Source organism: Mustela nigripes, chromosome 7, assembly GCF_022355385.1.
Source record: "Mustela nigripes isolate SB6536 chromosome 7, MUSNIG.SB6536, whole genome shotgun sequence".
Taxonomy (NCBI): domain Eukaryota; kingdom Metazoa; phylum Chordata; class Mammalia; order Carnivora; family Mustelidae; genus Mustela; species Mustela nigripes.
The window spans coordinates 127,224,709-127,243,133 of NC_081563.1; the positions used below are offsets into that span (position 1 = coordinate 127,224,709).

Sequence of the window (18,425 nt, forward strand, 5' to 3'; positions counted from 1 at the left end):
ACGAAACTCTCACTTCCACTTCAGCTCTGCCCCCAGCTCCCAGCAGCCACGTCTCCGTGGATCACTCTCCGGGCCTCTCATATAAATGCAAATCAGACCATAGGTGGTCTTTGACATCTAACTTTTTCCATTCAACTATGTTTCTGACTTCATCCACACTGTAGCAGGTGTCAGGACTCCATTCCTTTTTACAGCTGAATAATGTTCCATTGTCTGCCTGTGCCACAGTCCATTTATCCATCCACCAGCCGATGGACACTGGGCATGGTCTGCCTTTTGGCTATTGTGAATAGCACTGCAGGAACATTTGTGGACAGTTTTTTGTCTGAACCTCTGTTTTCAACTCTTTGGGGTGTGCACCCAGGAGGGGGATTGCTGGGTCACTTGGTAAGTCTGTGTGCACCTTTGGGAGGCATCAGCAAGCCTCCCTCCACAGCAGCTACACACCTTACACTCCTACCCGCAGTGTGCAAGCTTTCTGGTTTCTCCACATCCTCGCCAGCACTTGCTTTTTCCACTTTGTGAGAGTTTGGGGGATTTTTGTGGCCGACCTGGTAGACGCCTAAGAGTAGATGTCCAGCAGCTCAGACGCTGTGGGACAAGCCAGGGAATGTTCCAACACTGAGTTTTTATAAACTACAGAATATTATCTACCTTGGAGGAAGGACAGCTGCAATGAACAAGTCCTGTGCATAACAACATGCAACGCAGGGGGTGTCTTTCCTTGGCCCCGAGCCCACCTCCAGGGGCTGGATCACCCAGGACTCCACATGTTCACTGTGGCGAAGGGTCAGGGGTTTTTCCTTCATTTAGTGTAAAAGACAATAAAAATGAATCTCTAGAACTTGCATTCTGTTTGGGGGCAGGGGGAGCAGAAAATGGTTCTCCGATTGGGGGCAAAAACACCTCACTCTTTTGCGTGACTCACAAATATACCTAGATACCAAAACAGATACGCGATTATCTATAATCGCGTAGAATTTCACGGGAGAAGGGGTTAAGTAGAAGAAAAATACCAAAAAGTACGGGACAATCATAAAAAAAATATAGAGAGAAACAATAACATTTTTAAAAAGACACACCAATTACAAGTCCTGATTTTTTAGTGTCAGATTCGGCAGACAAGGGACATCCTACATGCCCTCTCCTGGTTTCTTTGCTCATCCAGAACACCTAGTGAGCAGGTCCCAGCCCATAGTCCACAGCTCAGTAATGCTTTGTAATGCATCACTGCTTTGGATCTGGAACCATCTTAAGTCTCCGTGTATTTATCCACTTGATTGCGTTCTGTCTCCTCCGTGAATGTAAGCTTCAGCCCCTTACGCCACATCCACAACCGTGCCTGACACCGTGATCCATTTCAGTAGGAACTGTATTGTTGATTATTTAAGTAACCTCTGCATCCAGCATGGGACTCGAACTAATGACTGTGAGATCAAGAGTCACAGCCTCTTCCAACTGAGCCAGCTGGGTGCCCCCAGAACTGTATTGTTGAATACATGGATGGATATCCATTTGAAAATCGTATCGCTGAGATGGTGATTCTGGTCTGCAAATGCGTCAGGGGTCCAAGCTCCTTACATCTTCTTGATGCTCAGCCGTGTGATCCCAGATGACCCTATTTTGCAGGCCCTACCCCTGCCCTGTAAGGGCATACTCAGGAAATTGTACACATTAATTTATTACCCTCCCCTTGACTAGAACTCATCACATGGCCACACCCACCACACTGGGAAAAGTAGTGTATATCAGGCACGTGCCCAGCTTAAAAGCAGAGACACTATTGACATGAGACAGGAGGGGTGAATGGATATTGGGGGTGGCCCTAGCAGGACTGCGCCATCATTTTAGGAAAGGATGTTTTCCATATCTCACCCTTGCCTTCCCCAATCCTCCCGTGGGCACTCCACCAGCCAGATGGAGGCAAGAAGTCAGTGTTTAACATTCCAGCTCAAGATTGTTCATTTGGAAAACCCACATATTATGGCACAAGATTTCTGGGGCCACATGCCTCCACCCTCCTGGGTCTTCAGGCAGGGGATGGCTGTCTCCCCCTGCAGGGACTCTGGGAATGCCCTCCGCACACCACAGTTTGTTTGTGGTTGCAAACAAACAAAAGGCTGTTTGGGGGAAAGAATACCAAGGGGCCAGACTGTGACCTGTTTGTTTTCAAACCTGCTCAATGTTTGTCATTCAGAAGATGGATGCAAAAGAAAAGAGAAATCAGAACAGAAAATACTGCCGCCAGGGCTCTTCCTAGGGCAGTGTGTTTCTAAGCTTTAGCAGGTAGGGTCACCATGGTAACCGTGGCCCCAAAAATGATTTAGAATGGAATAGGCTGGCCTAGACCTTCTGCGGATGTGTCTGAACAGGCCATTGAGGACAGAAAGGGATCTCAGCGTGCCACGCTATTGTGGACAAATTCTGTGGGTTCTGGTCCTTGGACCAGGTGTCATGGACACGCCGAGGTGTGGCCATGTTCCTGGTCTTCCTCTCTTCAGCTGGCTGACTCTAACCCAACCTTCAGAGATTAGTGTAGGTGTCACTTCTCCAGGGAAAGCTTCCCTGGCCCCTCTACTCCCTGGCAGGCATTACAGAACCCGTCCCGGGGCCCAGCACAGAATCCTTCTCACCCCTGGGTATGGGAAGAGTTTATTTTGCAGATTTCACTTTGGAGCCATTTCAGTATTTTAGGTAATTACAAAACACATCTGAAAACTCCTCAAAGTTGATAGCAAACTTTTATAGACCTAACTGCATATTGAGTTGTTTGGCATAGCCATACAGAAAGGAGACTTAATTTACCCTTATTTTTACTTTTTTCTTTCTCCCTCCTGATGTTCCAAGAGTCCTTTTTAAAATTTTCTGCCTGGGGGCACCTGGGTGGTTCAGTAGGTTAAAGCCTCTGCCTTGGCTCAGGTCGTGATCTCAGGGTCCTGAGATTGAGTCTCCAGGGACCTGGGATCAAGCCCCACATCAGACTCTCAGCAGGGAGCCTGCTTCCTTCTCTCTCTCTGTCTGCCTCTCTGCCTACTTGTGATCTCTGCCTGTCAAATAAGTAAATAAATTCTTTAAAAAAAAAATTTTCCTGCCTGTTCCAAGAACTTCCTGTACTCACCTTCTCAGAGTATGTCTGCTGTGACAGATTTTCTTAGTTTTCCTTCATTTAAGAATGTCTTGATTTTCCCTTTTCCCCTAAAGGATATTTTCTCTGGATGTAGGATTCTGGGTTGAGAAATGTATCACTTCCTTCTGGCCAACAAAAATCAACAAGCTCATTCTAAAGTTGATATGTAAATGCTAAGTTTATACATAGAAGCCAAAACAATCTTGAAAAAGAAGAACAAGGGGCGCCTGGATGGCTCAGTGGGCTAAGGCTCTGCCTTTAGCTTGGGTCATGATCCCGGGGTCCTGGGATCGAGCCCTGTATCGGGCTCTCTGCTCAGCAAGGAGCCTGCCTCCCCCTCTCTCTCTGCCTGCCTCTCTGCCTGCTTGTGATCTCTGTCTGTCAAATAAATAAATAAAATCTTTAAAAAAGAAAAAGAAGAACAAAAGGAGAACTTATGCTATCTGATTTCAGAACTTACTATAAAGCTGCAGTAACCAGGTCGGGATGGAATTGGTATAGGCTAGATACATGGGTGGAACAGGGTCCAGAAATAAACCCTCACATTAACTGTCAACTAATTCTTGGCAAAGTAATGTAATTACTTTGTAATTACTTGTCAAGTAATTCAGTGAGGAAAAGGGTAAACTTTTTACAGCAGTGCTGGAACAACCAGATAGCCATATGCAAAAGATTCATTTAGACCCCCACCTCACACCACACACACAGAATTAACTTACAATAGATCATAGAGCTAGAACTGTAAAATTTCTAGAAGAAAACATGGGAAATAATCTCACCTTGGATTAACCAGTAAAAGCAGAATCCATAAGGAGGATATTGATTTAAAAAAAAGAGAGAGAGAGAGAGAGAGAGAGAGAGAGCGCTGCTGCTCTTCAAAAGACACCACAAAGAAAATGAAAGAACAAGCTATAGACTTGGAGGTGATATCAGATACACACCATGTACCTGATAAAGGACTATGTCCAGAGCATATAAGAAATTCTTACAACAAAATTTTAAGAGGACATACCTTTTTTTTTTAATGGGCAGAAGATTTGAATAGATCTTCATCTAAAAAGATACATGAGGGCACCTGGGTGGCTCAGTGGGTTAAAGCCTCTGCCTTCGGCTCAGGTCATGATCCCAGGGTCCTGGGATCGAGCCCCACATTGGACTCTCTGCTCAGTGGGGAGCCTGCTTCCCTTCCTCCCTCTGCCTGCCTCTGTCTACTTGTAATCTCTGTCTGTCAAATAAATAAATAAAATCTTTTAAAAAAAATAAAAATAATTTAAAAAAATAAAAAGATACATGAATGGCTGATAAGCACATGAAAAGATGCCCAACATGGTTAATCGTTGGACAAACACTACCTAAAACCACACAGAAATACCACTGCATCCCTACTGGAATGGCTATGATCAAAAAGACCAAAAATACCAAGTGCTGAAGAAAACGGAAGTCTCATACACTGCTAGTAGGTTTGTGAAATGGTACAGCCACTCAGAAGACACTTTGACTGTGTCTTTAAAAAGGAAAACATACTCTTGCCACATGATTTCACACTCCTACTCCCTGGGATGTGCCCAAGGGGAATGAAAATATATATCCACACAAGGACTCATAGGAAATGTTTAGAGCCCCTTTATCTGGAATAGCCCCAAGTTGGATGCGGTGCATCCCCATACTCGGTACAATTCAGCAATGAGAAGCAATGAACTGCTGGTCCAGGGATGGGCTTCTGCAGCCTTATGCGGAAGGAGGAGGGCAGATACAAGTACATCTCTCCTGATCCCCCTTCTGTGAAATTTCTAGAAAAGGCGAAACTCCAGAATCAGCAGTGGCTTAGCTGCCTGATGCTGGGGGAGTGGTTGGGGGTGACTGCAGAGAGGCACAAGGGAACTTCGGGGGAGATGGAAATGTTCTGAAACCGCACTGTGGTAACGGGCACACAATTATACGGATTTACTTTAAAAAATCATCCAACTGACCCCAGTGGAGGAATTGTATAGTATATAAGTTATAACCCCCAACAGAACAGTTTATAAAGCAGCAGCAACAGCAGCACAGAGAGGTGTTGAAAACTCAAGTCAGACTGCCAGGTTCCCGCCCCAGCAGCTGTCACTTACTCTCTGTGCTCCCTTGGGCACGTCGCTTAACTTTTCTGGGTCTCAGTTTGTCCAGGAAGAGCTCAGAACGGCACCTGAAACACACAAGTTCACCACGGCTCTTCCTGCAGCCGCACTCTTCCCTCCCTGGGCTCCTGCCTCTCTCTCCTGCCAAGCGAATTCTTGCTTAGGATCTGTGCACTCAGTAGGCGTGAACACTCCTTTCCCAGGCTATGTCCATCGCTGGCACGTGTCCACTCCGGTGTCACCTCGGAGAGGCCTTCCCTGACCACCCAGTCTTCAGTGACACCCTGTGCACCACTCACTCATTCATTCAGTAAATCGCATTTTCTAGTACTAATAATAAAGTAACATTTTTACTCCCATTTTACAGATGGGGCAACTGAGGCTCAGAGGGCAAAAGTCCTTTTGTGCATGTATTTAGTTCACCACCATTCAGTTTACTCATTTACCACCTCGCACCCCTTAGAATGGTCACTGTCAAAAAAAGAAGGAAAAGGAAGGGAGGGAGGAAGAGTTGACCAGGATGTGGAGAATTTGGATCCCTGTGCACTGCTGGTGGGAAGCTAAAATGATGGAATGCTGGAAACAACAGTAAGTGGTTCCTCAAAAAATTAAAAAGCAAATGATTATATCCAGTAATTCTACTTCTGGGTATCTACCCAAAAAGGCTTGAAAGCAGGGTCTAAAAGAACCATTGGGATCCCCATATTCATAGCAGCATTATTCACGATAGCACAATGGACGCAATCCAAGTGTCCACCGGCCGACAAATGAATAAACAAAATGTGGCATATGGTCCTAACTAGGGTGCGCTGCTCAGTGGGTTAAGCCTCTGCCTTCAGCTCAGGTCATGACCCCACGGTCCTGGGATGGAGCCTGGCATCGGGCTCTCTGCACCACTACGCCTGCTCTTCCTCTCTCTCTCTCTCTCTCTCTCTGTGTCAAATAAATAAATAAAATCTTTTTTTTTTTAATATAGTATATGGGGGCTCCTGCTGGCTCAGTGGGTTAAGCCTCTGCCTTCAGCTCAGGTCATGATCTCAGGGTCCTGGGATCGAGCCCCACATTGGGCTCTCTGCTCAGCGGGGAGCCTGCTTCCTCCTCTCTCTCTGCCTGCCTCTCTGCCTACTTGTGATCTCTCTCTCTCTCTGGCAAATGAATAAATAAAATCTTTGTAAAAATTTTTTTTTAATTTTAAATGTCGTGTATGGTACAATGGAATGTTATGCTGGCATCTGCAGCAATATGGACAAAACTCGAAGACGTGATGCTAAATGAAATAAGCCAATCACAAGAGGACAAGTACTACGTGATTCCGCTTATGCGCAGCTCCTAGAATAGTCCCATTCGTAGAGAAAGTAGAATGGTAGAGGCCCGGGGCGGAGGGAGGGGAGGAATGGGGAGTTATTATTTAATGGGGACACAATACAGTTTTGCAAGATGAAAAGAATTCTGGGTATGGAAGGTGGAGACGGTCATACAACACCACCAATGTACCGAATGTCACTCAACTGTGTGGTTGGAAATAGTTAAACCAGTTAGTTTTATGTCATGGACGCTTACCACAATTATTTTAAAGATGTTATTTATTTATTTAAGAGAGAGACAGCACAAGCAGGGCAGAGAGGGAGAAGCAGACTCCCAGCTGAGCAGGGAGCCCAATGTCGGGCTCGATCCCAGGGCTCTAGGATCATGACCTGAGCCAAAGGCGGACACTTAACCGACGGAGCCACCCAGGCGCCCCGGCGTCCCACAATTTTTTTAAATAAATATTTTTGAAATGTTAACTCTTGAGAACCAGAATCTTTATGGCATACACGATCTCATTTATTGCTCACCACAACCCTTTGATGGCAGAGTTACTTATTTTATTTCGTGAATTGACAGAACTGAGCAGCAGAGAGATTTGGTAACCTGCCAAGGTCACAGGTTTCATCCCAGGTTGTCAGCCCTCAAAGATCCCACCTGTCTGCCGCATCTTTCTCCTCCACGTCCCTCTCTGACTGTAAGAAACCTCACCTGTACCCGTCCCTCCTTCCTGCAGGCACGGCGGGGATCTACCAAGGAGCAAATGGCCTGACCAATGCAGCCGGATTCGGAAGTGTGCACCAGGTAGACGTCGCTCCCTGCCACTTGTATTCCACTTCCTTAAATAGCCCCCTTAAATAAGGGCACCCCGAGAGTCCACTCCCACCCAAGCCCCCCACCAGAAATGCAGTCTCTGATGCCCGGGATTTAGTGACCACAGGAGTCAGATCATGCACAAAAAGACCATCAGAAAGATACAGGGTAGGGGCAGAGAAATTGGAATTACTAGCAGGTTTCCAAGATGACACAAGCGATATTATATATAACATCTTGCCTGAGCCCGAAATGCCCGTGTCTGTTGAATCTAGCATGTACGAAATGCAAATGCTTGTGCTCTCTTGACCTTCTCAAGCGTGAGGCTCCATCATCTTCACCTCTGCGTTCCAGGGCCAAGTGCCCAGCGCACAGTAGGGGTTTTATAAATGCTTGTTCAATCACACCAGGTCAACCCTGTAAAGATGAACACTGGCCAATAGTTTGTCTTGTTTTCCACTTAGTAAATTAAGAATGAGAGGGGGAACTCTGTCCTATTTGTGCATCTCTTCTATTAAGTCTAAAATTATTTCAAAACAAAACTATTTCAAAACAGTTACTTCAAACATGCTTTCAGGCTGGCATTAAAACAAAATTACCACAAACTAGTTGGGCTTTATGGAATATTTAACGTTTAAATAGGAGGAATGCACTATGTCTTCTTCAATGAGCTAAAGAATCTAAATGATTCAAACCTTGGAAGATTGGGAGATAGTTTCTGTAGTTCTGTATTATTCTGAGTATACTATGTACATGGATAAAATACTCGTAAATACAACAGTCCTTTTTAGTGTGTGGTTCTTCACTCTGGGTGTCTGCCCATTTCACCAAGAGGAGCTTGTCAAATGCCACCTCCAGAAATTCCAATTTTGTAGAGCTGGGGTGGGGGTCCAGGAAGCTGAACTTCCCATGAGTTTTCATAGGGTTTGAGAAGCATTGGTTTATGGTGGTTCGGGGGCAGAATATTGGAGAGGTAGGGCTGAGGGTCGTGGGGGGAAGGGAGAGAAAAAATGAAACAAGATGGGATCAGGAGGGAGACAAACCATAAGAGACTCTTAATCTCACGAAGCAAACTGAGGGTTGCTGGGGGGAGGGGAAGTAGGGATAGGGTGAGTTGGGTGATGGAGGTCGGGGTGGGTGTGTGATACGGTGAGTGCCGTGAAGTGTGTAAACCTGGTGATTCACAGACCTGCACCCCTGGGCAAATAATACATTATATGTTATATAAATAAAAAGAATAAGTAAAAAAAAGAATATTTGAAACAATGACTACTGTGGGAGACTTGGAATATCAGGCTGGGTTAAGCAAAACTTGGTCAAAAGGGGATTGGCATTCTTTGATTTGATCTCTAAGATTTCCTCATAGAAGATTCTGGATCCCTAATGCTGTATAGGTGCTACTGTATTTGTACCTCCCATGAACTTAAAATGTCACCCAGTCTCCTGGGTAATGTGGTCCTTATAGTATGTGTATGTGTTTATAGTATGTGTATAGTATGTCCTCTAGTGTATGTGGTCCTTATAACTCATTCATTGGTTCATTGATTTAACTAGTATTTATTGAGTTCCCCTCCATGCCTGGCACTGTTCCAGGTGCTAGGGATATAACAGCAGTCAAGGCAGACACCGACAGAGCCACACCCACATCCCTCAGGGTGCACCTGCTGGGGATTCCCTAGGACCAGAGCACAGGGCAGGAGGGAAGTGCCAGGGAATGAAGACCGCTGACCGCTGAGAGCAGCTCTCAAACAAAGCCTAGCTGGAGACGGTGGATGGACATCCCAGCTCCCTTGCCCCTGGAAAAGATCGTCCTGAGGGTGTTTTATTCCATCGCAGTGTTTCCCAGGGGACTTCCTTCCAGTTCCCACTTAAAAGCCCCCAGACTGGCTGCTTTTTTACTTCGTCCCTTCCCTGTCACACCTCCCCATCCCCCAACTGGGGTCTCTTTCGCCTCCCAAATACTTGCACTTGCCTCCTTGTCTCTGAGTCTGCATCTGGGCAAGTCCCTGCCCTCATGGAGCTTTTGTTCTAGTGGGAGGGATGGAACAGACCCAGGAGACCCACCCATGAGGCCTCTCACCGCTGTCAGCCTGTGACTGGGCCGACAGAAGGTTCAAACAGGCTTCTTCACTAAAAACTCCGTGTGTTTCCCTTTCTAGGACTATCCTTCCTATCCTGGCTTCCCCCAGGGCCAGTATTCCCAGTATTACAGCTCGTCCTACAGCCCTCCTTACGTCCCGGCCAGCAGCATCTGCCCTTCTCCCCTCTCCACTTCCACCTACGTCCTCCAGGAGGCATCTCACAGCGTCCCCAGCCAGAGTTCTGAGTTGCTTGGCGGTAAGTGTAGTCGCTGTCTCGTGGTTATTATTGGCTATGATCTGAGCTCTCCTAGGAAGGGTGGACCAGACATGGGTCCCAGGTGTAACGAACCAGTCACCCAAGAGCTAAATCCAAGCCTCGGATATATTTGGTTGACCTCTCTCTATGTGTGTGTCTTTAATTGTACCCATGTTTAAATTTTTTAACTAAAAATTCTCATTTCTACTTTGCCTTGAGAGTAGATCTGGTCTTCTCTCAAAAGCAAATCTGTATCTGGTCCCTTAGGTCTCCCTTCCTAAGTGACAACATTTGGCTGGCTGAGTAATGTCTGTCCCATTCAGACAGGGCACATGTGATTCCACATCTGGCCAATGTACATCAAGTTCATTACCCACATGGCCCATGCGGGCACTGGAGTTGGTGAGCCCTAGTCCTCAAGGAAGGGAAACTAGTATTTGTTGCCCATCTGCGATGTGCCAAGCATATATCTTGCGGTCTTCTCATTTTACTTATTTGTGTATTGGTTCCACAAATATTTATAAAGCACCTGCTGATTTCCAGGCACTCTTTAGTTTAAGAAATAAAATATAGTGCAACATCGACTTGATTCTTACAGACAGGAATTAAATAATCACATAAATAATTACAGATGATGATAAGGAAAGTCACAATCCTCACAAAAACTGGCTTTTAGGTACTTTCTCTTTTCCAGATAAGAACAATGAAGATCAGAGTAATAAGTAATTTGCTAGTAATTGGTGGAACTGGGATTTGAACCCATGCCTATTGGGCTTCATAACCAGTGCTCCTGGATATTCAATAGCCACACATAGCTCAGATTATGTTATCTAAAACCCATTTCAGAACAGAAGGGCGGGAGCATCAAACCTTGGTTCTCTCACTGAGAATTCTAGAATCTTTTAAAAAGACCTCATGTGTATGTTTTCAATAGCACAACAGCTTTAGAAATCCCTTCTTTTGGGGTGCCCGGGTGGCTCAGTCAGTTAAACATTTGTCTTTGGCCCAGGTCATGATCCCAGGGTCCTGGGATCAAACCCTGTGTCAGGCTCCCTGCTCAGTGGGGAGTCTACTTCTCCTTCTCCCCTGCCACCCCCTGCTTCTGCGCACATGTGCCCCTTTTCTCTCTCTCAAATAAATAAATAAAATCTTTTTTAAAAAGAGGAATCCCTTTTATTGGTCAGGACTTTTTAACTTCAAAAGATAGAAGATGCAACTCAAAAGTTCAAGCAAAAAATTGATTTTTTTAAGATTGATTTGTTCATTTTAGAGAGAGGGTGCACACATGAGCGTGGGAAGGGTAAAGAGAGAGAGAATCTCAAGCAGACTCCCACTGAGACGGACACAGGGCTCAATTTTACCACCACGAAATCACGACCTGAGCCAAAACCAACAATCAGACGCTCAACCAACTGAGCCACCCAGGTGTCCCCCAAAAAGGAATTTTTAAACATACGTAATCAAGAAGTATAGGGATTCCAACCTGGGTCCAGGGGTTCAGATGATAATTTGGGGCTTCGGTCTATTTATTTCCTCTGGCTCTTCATTTTCCTGGGTTCATTTCACTCTCAAACAGGTTCTCCCATTATGGTGGCAAAGATAATCACTGGCTGCTCCAGGATTCAGACCTGCCTGCTTATCTACCCCTTAGAGAGATTTCCTCCTTCCTAACAGCCCCTGGAGAGGTCCCAGGCATGCTTCTGTTGGCCCAGCTTCGGTCCCATACCTGTCCTCACACCAGTCTCTGTGGCTGTGGATAGAATGCTGGGATGAGACAGCAGACCTGGGTCTCATGCCCATAGCAGGAGCTAGAGTTGGGTCATCGTCACCCAACCCCTACCCAGGGGAAGACAAAAGAGACAGTGGGTGGGCCAAAGAAACAAGTATCCACAACCCGTGATTAGGGGTTGGAGCAACATACAGGAGCATCCGTATGTCCCGACCCCTGGGTGATGTACATCCCTGTGCAACTAACTCAGAGCCAGTGGGTTCATTCATCCAGTGTGCAAACTCTCGGAGAGCTGCTATGCACAGATCTTCTATGAGATGGTTTAGGCTTATCATTAAATGACATGACAGCAATAAATTAGAATGCCCACATGTAAAGTAGATATCATTGCATTTTGTTCTCTTTCCTTTTCAGTGGGTTTTTCAGAATCCATGGATATTCTGGGGCTTGTAGAAGCTAAGCCAACATGACAGTATGTGGCCATTCCTTCAACAAATACTGGTTGATGGTTAGGAAAAGAACAGTAGTGGAGACTAACTTCTTTTGTTCCTGAGGTTGTTGGCACATCGCTGGGGACAAGTTAAGTGTCCTTGGTTTGGTGACAAATGGAGATAACATGGCCAGGCATTTTTAAGTCAGTTTTGTTTAAATAGGCTCCACGTCCAAAGTGGAGACCAGTGCAGGGCTCGAACTCATGACCCTGAGATCAAGACTTGAGCTGAGATCAAGAGTCAGATGCTTGACTGACTGAGCCATGCAGATTCCTTTTTAAACCAGTTTTTAAGGAAGTTTAGGGCTTATGCATTGATTTCCATCATTGTGATTTCAATACAGTATTTAATGAATTCATAGTGCCTAGGTAACAACTTCTAAATTGCTTTCTTTGAAGGGTACGAAGTTTAAAAAACTTTTCTTGGTCATGGTACTAAATTATCTTTGACCATCCTGGTTTTCAGAGTGGGGCCACTCCAACTGGCTTCAGAGAGGAGATATAAGCAGGAAATCCTTAAGTGGATGCCACCTTCTATGTATAATTTGGAACTGGATCCCCAAGACTTACTTCCCAAGACTTTGGGCTATGTGGAAAGGTTATCTTTGTTCTCCATCAAGAGCAAACATGAAGGTTCATTGTATCTCCTTGAAATTTTTCTTTATTATGTGCCCCTGTTCTTCATTTATCCCTTGGTCTAAGGTTCAACAATAAGTGGTTGAGATGGTTTTTACTGTGTGTCTAACAAGTTCAAATAAAATCTAATGACATAAATAGTTGTCAGCTGTAACTAAGGTCTCTCGCCTCTTTTCCCCAGTGTCTATTATAAACGAAGGGCACATAAGCAAGCACATGTGCACATGCGTACACACGCGCACACACACACATGCATGCACTCTCTGAAAATTTCCCATAAAAACTCCACTTTTGAAATTCTCCAGGATCTCCTTGAGTGGTTGGTTTCAAATTCCAGAGCCCCAAGAGGTTTATACATTACCAATAGATGGTGTTCCCTCTCTGCACGGCCTGGATACAGTATCCTGATTCCTTCTCCACCCCGGCTCCCAGCCCAGCCTGCATCGATATGCATTAACAATTATATGAAGTCCCAACAATTTACAGATGATTGCAGGGCAATTCGCTGAGGTGGAGGGCAAAATCTGAACATACAATGTTACTCAAGAGAAAAAACAAATTAGTAGTGGTTGCTTAAGAGCTCTTTTCAGACTTTTCAGTATGATGCAGATTATCTAAAAAGATAATTGGATAGACTTTGGAGCTCCTGATTCTCATGCCTTTGGATTCTAGGACTTATACCGGTAGGTCCTGCAGACCTATACCGGGGGTCCTCCAGACTCCCCCTACCCAGTTGTCAGGCCTTCAGCATCAGACTAAATTATACCATTGGCCTTCTTGGTTTTCCAGCTTGTGAACACCAGATTGTTGGACTTCCTGACTTCTTTTTTTTTTTTTTTTAAGATTTTATTTATTTCTTTGACACAGAGAGAGAGATCACAAGTAGGCAGAAAGGCAGGCATGGGGGGGAAGCAGGTTCCCTGCTAAGCAGAGAGCCTGATGCGGGACCTTGATCCCAGGACCCTGGGACCATGTCCTGAGCTGAGGGCAGAGGCTTAACCCACTGAGCCACCCAGGTGCCCCAACTTCCTGACTTCTATAATTGCATGAGCTAATTCCTATAATATATATATATATATAGGTGCCTGGGTGGCTCAGTGGGTTAAAGCCTCTGCCTTCAGCTCAGGTCATGATCTCAGCATCCTGGGATCGAGCCCCACATCATCGGGTTCCCTGCTCAGCAGGGAGCCTGCTTCCTCCTCTCTCTCTGCCTGCCTCTCTGCCTACTTGTGATCTCTGTCTGTCAAATAAATAAATAAAATCTTTAAAAATATATATATATAAATATATTATACACACACACACACACACACACACACACACACACACATATATATATATATAAAACATGCATCCTATTGGTTCTTTTCTTGGGAGAATCCTGATTAATATACCATGAGTCAAAGAAATAAACAAAAGAAAATGTAAAAGTATTCTGAATTTAAAAATTAAAACATGATATGTCAAAAATTTGTAGAATGTCACAAAAACAGTACATAAAGGGGAAATTTATAGTACAAATGCCTATGTTAAAAAAGAAGAAAAATTGCAAGCCAAACACCTCATCTTTCCCCTTAAGAAACTAGAAAAAGAATGGGACGCCTGGGTGGCTCAGTTGGTTAAGCGGCTGCCTTCGGCTCAGGTCATGATCCCAGCGTCCTGGGATCGAGTCCCACATCGGGCTCCTTGCTCAGCAGGGAGCCTGCTTCTCCCTCTGCCTCTGCCTGCCATTCTGTCTGCCTGTGCTTGCTCTCTCCCCCTCTCTCTCTCTCTGATAAATAAATAAAATCTTTTAAAAAAAAAAGAAACTAGAAAAAGAAGATCAAATTACATTCAAAATAAGAAGAAGGGAAACAAAGATCAGAGTGGAAATCAATGAAAACTGAAAGAAGAAAAAAGAGAGACAAAATCAATGAAACCAAAAGCTGATTCTTTGAGAAGATAAAGCTGATAAAACTTTAGATAGGCTGATACAGAAAAAAGAGAGAAGATATAAATAACCAATAACATGAGAGTGGTAGCATCACTATAGACCCTACAGATATTTAAAGACAATAATGCAGTTTTGTGAACAACATCATACCAATAAATTTAATAACTTAGATGAAAGGGACAAAGTCCTTATAGGACAAAAACTTCCAAAACTCCCTCTAGAAGAAATAGCTGACCTATACAGGTCTATATCTTTAATAAGCCTACATCTATTAAATTAATTGAATTTTTTGTTAGAAATCTTCCCACGAAATCAACAGGCCCTGATGGCCTCACGGATTAAGACTACTAAACATTTAAGTAAAATCTGTCAATTCTACAAACATTTTTAAGAAAATTGAAGAGGAAAGAATACTTCTCAACTCATTCTATGCTGCCAGCATGACCCTGATGCCAAAACTAGATAAAAACGTTATAAGAAAAGGAAACTAGTGGTATGTGGGTGGCTCAGTCATTTAAGCATCTGCCTTCAGCTCAGGTCATGGGCCTGGAGTCCCAGGATCAATCCCGGCATTAGGGTCCCCACTCAGCCGGGAGTCTGCTTCTCCCTCTTACCCTCCCCTGTCTCATGCACTCTCTCTCTCTCAAATAAATAAATTTTTTAAAAAAGGAAACTATAGACCAATATCCCTGATAAATGTAGATACAAAATTTCTAAACAAAATGTTAGCAAATAAAATCCAGCAATATATGAAAGAAGAATAATACATTATGTCCAAGTGGGATTTGTCCCAAAGATTCAAAGTTGGTTTAAAATTTGAAAATCAATATAATTTGCCATAATTAATTAACTATTAACTAGAAAGAAAAAAAGTTAATCAAAATAGATGCAAAGAAAGCATTTAACAAAATTCATCATCTGTTCCTGATAAAAATTCCAAATTAGGAATAGAAGGGCACACTTTATTAGAAAAAGACATGCTATGGACTGAATATGTGTATTCCCCTTCAGATTCATATGTTGAAGTCCTAATCCCCGAAGTGATGGTATTTGGAGATGGAATCTCTGAGAAGTAACTAGCTAATGAGGGTGGAGCCCTCATGTATGGGGTTAGTGTCATTATAAGAAGAGACATGAGAGATAATATCTCTCTCTCTCTCTCCACCATGTGTAGATATAACAAGAAGGCATCCATCTGAAAACCAGGAAGAAGATTCTGACTAGGAATAAAATTGGCCAGTGCCCTGATCTTGGACTTCCCAGCCTCCAGAAATTTGGGAAATAAATCTTTGCTGTTTAAGCCACCCAGTCTGTGACATTTTTGTCATAGAAGCCCAAGATGACCAAAAAAGGATAGCTGCAAAAAACCTACAGCTACTCCCCAAGATCAGAAGCAAGACAAAGATGTCTACTCTTACAAATTATAGTCACCATTGTACTGGAGATTCTAGCCAGTGCAATAAGGCAAGAAAAATAAATTAAGTTCTCCGTATTGGAAAAGAAGCAAAACTTTATAAAGGGAAAAGAAATAAAATGATACAGTCACATATGTAGAAAATTAATAGAATTTATTAAAAAGCTAAAACTAAAAAATGAGTTTAGCAATGTTTCAGGGTACTAGGTGAATATATAAAAATCAACTGTATTTCTATGTAGTAACAACAAGCAATAGGAAATAGGACAGATTTGTTTTTTAAAGAGTTATTTATTTATTTAAGAGAAAGCATGGGGGAGGGGCAGAGGGAGAGAGAAACTTAAGCAAACTCTGTGCTAAGCACGTATCTGTCTGTGAAGGTTGATCTCCAGACTGTAAGACCATGACCTGAGCCAAAACCAAGAGTTGGACACCTAATTGACTATACATCCCAGGAACCTGAAAATAAGATAGTTTTAAAGGCCATTTATAGTACTATCAAAAAATATTGGGACACCTGGGTGGCTCAGTGGGTTAAAGCCTCTGCCTTTGGCTCAGGTCATGATCCCAGAGTCCTGGGATCGAGCCCCGCATCGGGCTCTCTGCTCAGCAGGGAGCCTGCTTCCTCCTCTCTCTCTGCCTGCCTCTCTGCCTACTTGTGATCTCTGTCTGTCAAATAAATAAATAAAACTCTTTACCAAAAAAAAAATATTGAATACTTTCATTTCAATGCTATTTCACTTTATTTCATTTCATATTCAGTGCTATTGAATAAATCTAACAAAAGATGTACAAGAGGTATACATTTAAAACTACAGAGCAGTACTGAAAGAAGAGAAGACTTCAGTAAAAGTAAAGGGCTCACAGCTCAGAGGACTTAATACTATTAAGGTATCAGTTCTCTGGGATGCCTGGGGCGCTCAGTCATTAAGCATCTGCTTTCAGCTCAGGTCATGATCCCAGGGTCCTGGGATCGAGCCCTGCATTGGGCTCCCTGCTCAGCAGAAAGTCTGCTTCTCCCTCTCCCACTTCCCCTGCTTGTGTTACCTCTCTCGCCATGTCTCTGTCTGTTGAATAAATAATAAAAATCTTTTTTAAAAAAGATATCAGTTCTCTACTAATTGATCTATGTATTTAACATAGTCTCTGTCAACATCCCACTCTTTCTGTAGAGATTGGCAAGCTGATTCTGAACTTCATAGGGAAAAACAAAGGACTTAGAATAGTCTCAGTAGGTCTGATACAGAAAAACAAAGTTGGAAGGCTAACACAACCTGATTTTAAGACTTACTACAGAGCCACAGTAATCATGGCAAAATGGGAGACAAGACAATCATGGCATAAAGATAGACAAGTAGATCAAGGTACCAGAATAAAGAATGCAGAAATAAATGCACATGTATTCAGACAAGTGATTTTTTTTAAGATTTTATTTATTTATTTGACAGACAGAGAGCACAAGTAGGCAGAGAGGCAGGCAGGTGGGGTGGGGGAGGAGACTCCCTGCTGAGTAGAGAGCCCGATGCAGGGCTCGATCCCAGGACCCTGAGATCATGACCCAAGCCAAAGGAAGAGGCTTAACCCACTTAGCCACCCAGGTGCCCCAGACAAGTGATTTTTTATAAAATTTCAAGACAATTCAGTGGAGAAAGGATAGTCTTCTCAACAAAAGATTCTGGAACAACTAGATATCTCTATATTCAGAAAAACTGTACTTCAGTCCATATCTCACATGACATAAAAAAGTTAACATAGAATAGATCATAGACCTAAACATAAAACCAAAAAACTTCTAAGGAAAACAGGAGAAAATCTTTATGACTTTGGGCTAGGCAAAGAGTTCTCATATAAGACACCAAAACATCCAAAAAGAAAATAAATTATATAACTTGGCTTCACAAAATTTTAAAACAGTTGCTCTTTGAAAGACACTGTTAGGAGAATGAAAAGAGAAGACACCGTCTGGGGAAAAAAATAATTGCAAAGCATGTATCTGAGAAAGTATGTTGTATTAGAGTTCTCCACAGAAATCAGTAAGAGAGAGAGAGAGCAGGAGAGAGAGATTAAGAGGAGATTTATTGTAAGAAATGGCTCAGATCAGCAAGTCCCATAATCCACCTCCTGCAAGCCGGAGAACCAGGAAAGCCGGTAGTGCAATTTAGTCTGAGTCAGAAGGCCTGAGAACCAGGAGCTTCAATGTCGGAGGCAGGCAAGGATGGACATTTCCACTCAAGAAAGATAATTTGCACTTCCTCTGCCTTTTTGTTCTATGTGGGCCCTCAGTGGAATGGGTGACGCACCCAGAAATAATGCTTTACCCGCCCATCAACTTGACACAGAAGATTAACCATCACATGCATGTAATATATAAGGAATTCTCAAAATCCAAGACTAAGAAAACTAACAACTCAGTAGCGAAATGGGCAAAATTTTTGAGCAGACACTTTACCAAAGAAGACACAGGAGACATAGGGACAGAAAAAAAAATTTCTGATCATTAATTAAGATGCTGATCATTAGTTATTAG

At 43.5% G+C, this 18,425-nt stretch overlaps 1 protein-coding gene across 5 annotated transcripts in view; it reads left to right on the plus strand.

The window, feature by feature from the left end:
- EYA2 (EYA transcriptional coactivator and phosphatase 2) overlaps nt 1-18,425 on the plus strand; it is a 272,876-nt gene that overhangs the window by 159,159 nt on the left and 95,292 nt on the right. For all 5 annotated transcript variants that reach the window (XM_059407158.1, XM_059407157.1, XM_059407161.1 and 2 more), the window contains 2 exons: nt 7,283-7,350; nt 9,519-9,696. In XM_059407158.1, coding sequence (XP_059263141.1) covers nt 7,283-7,350; nt 9,519-9,696 — 246 coding nt within the window. The remainder of the gene's footprint in view (nt 1-7,282; nt 7,351-9,518; nt 9,697-18,425) is intronic.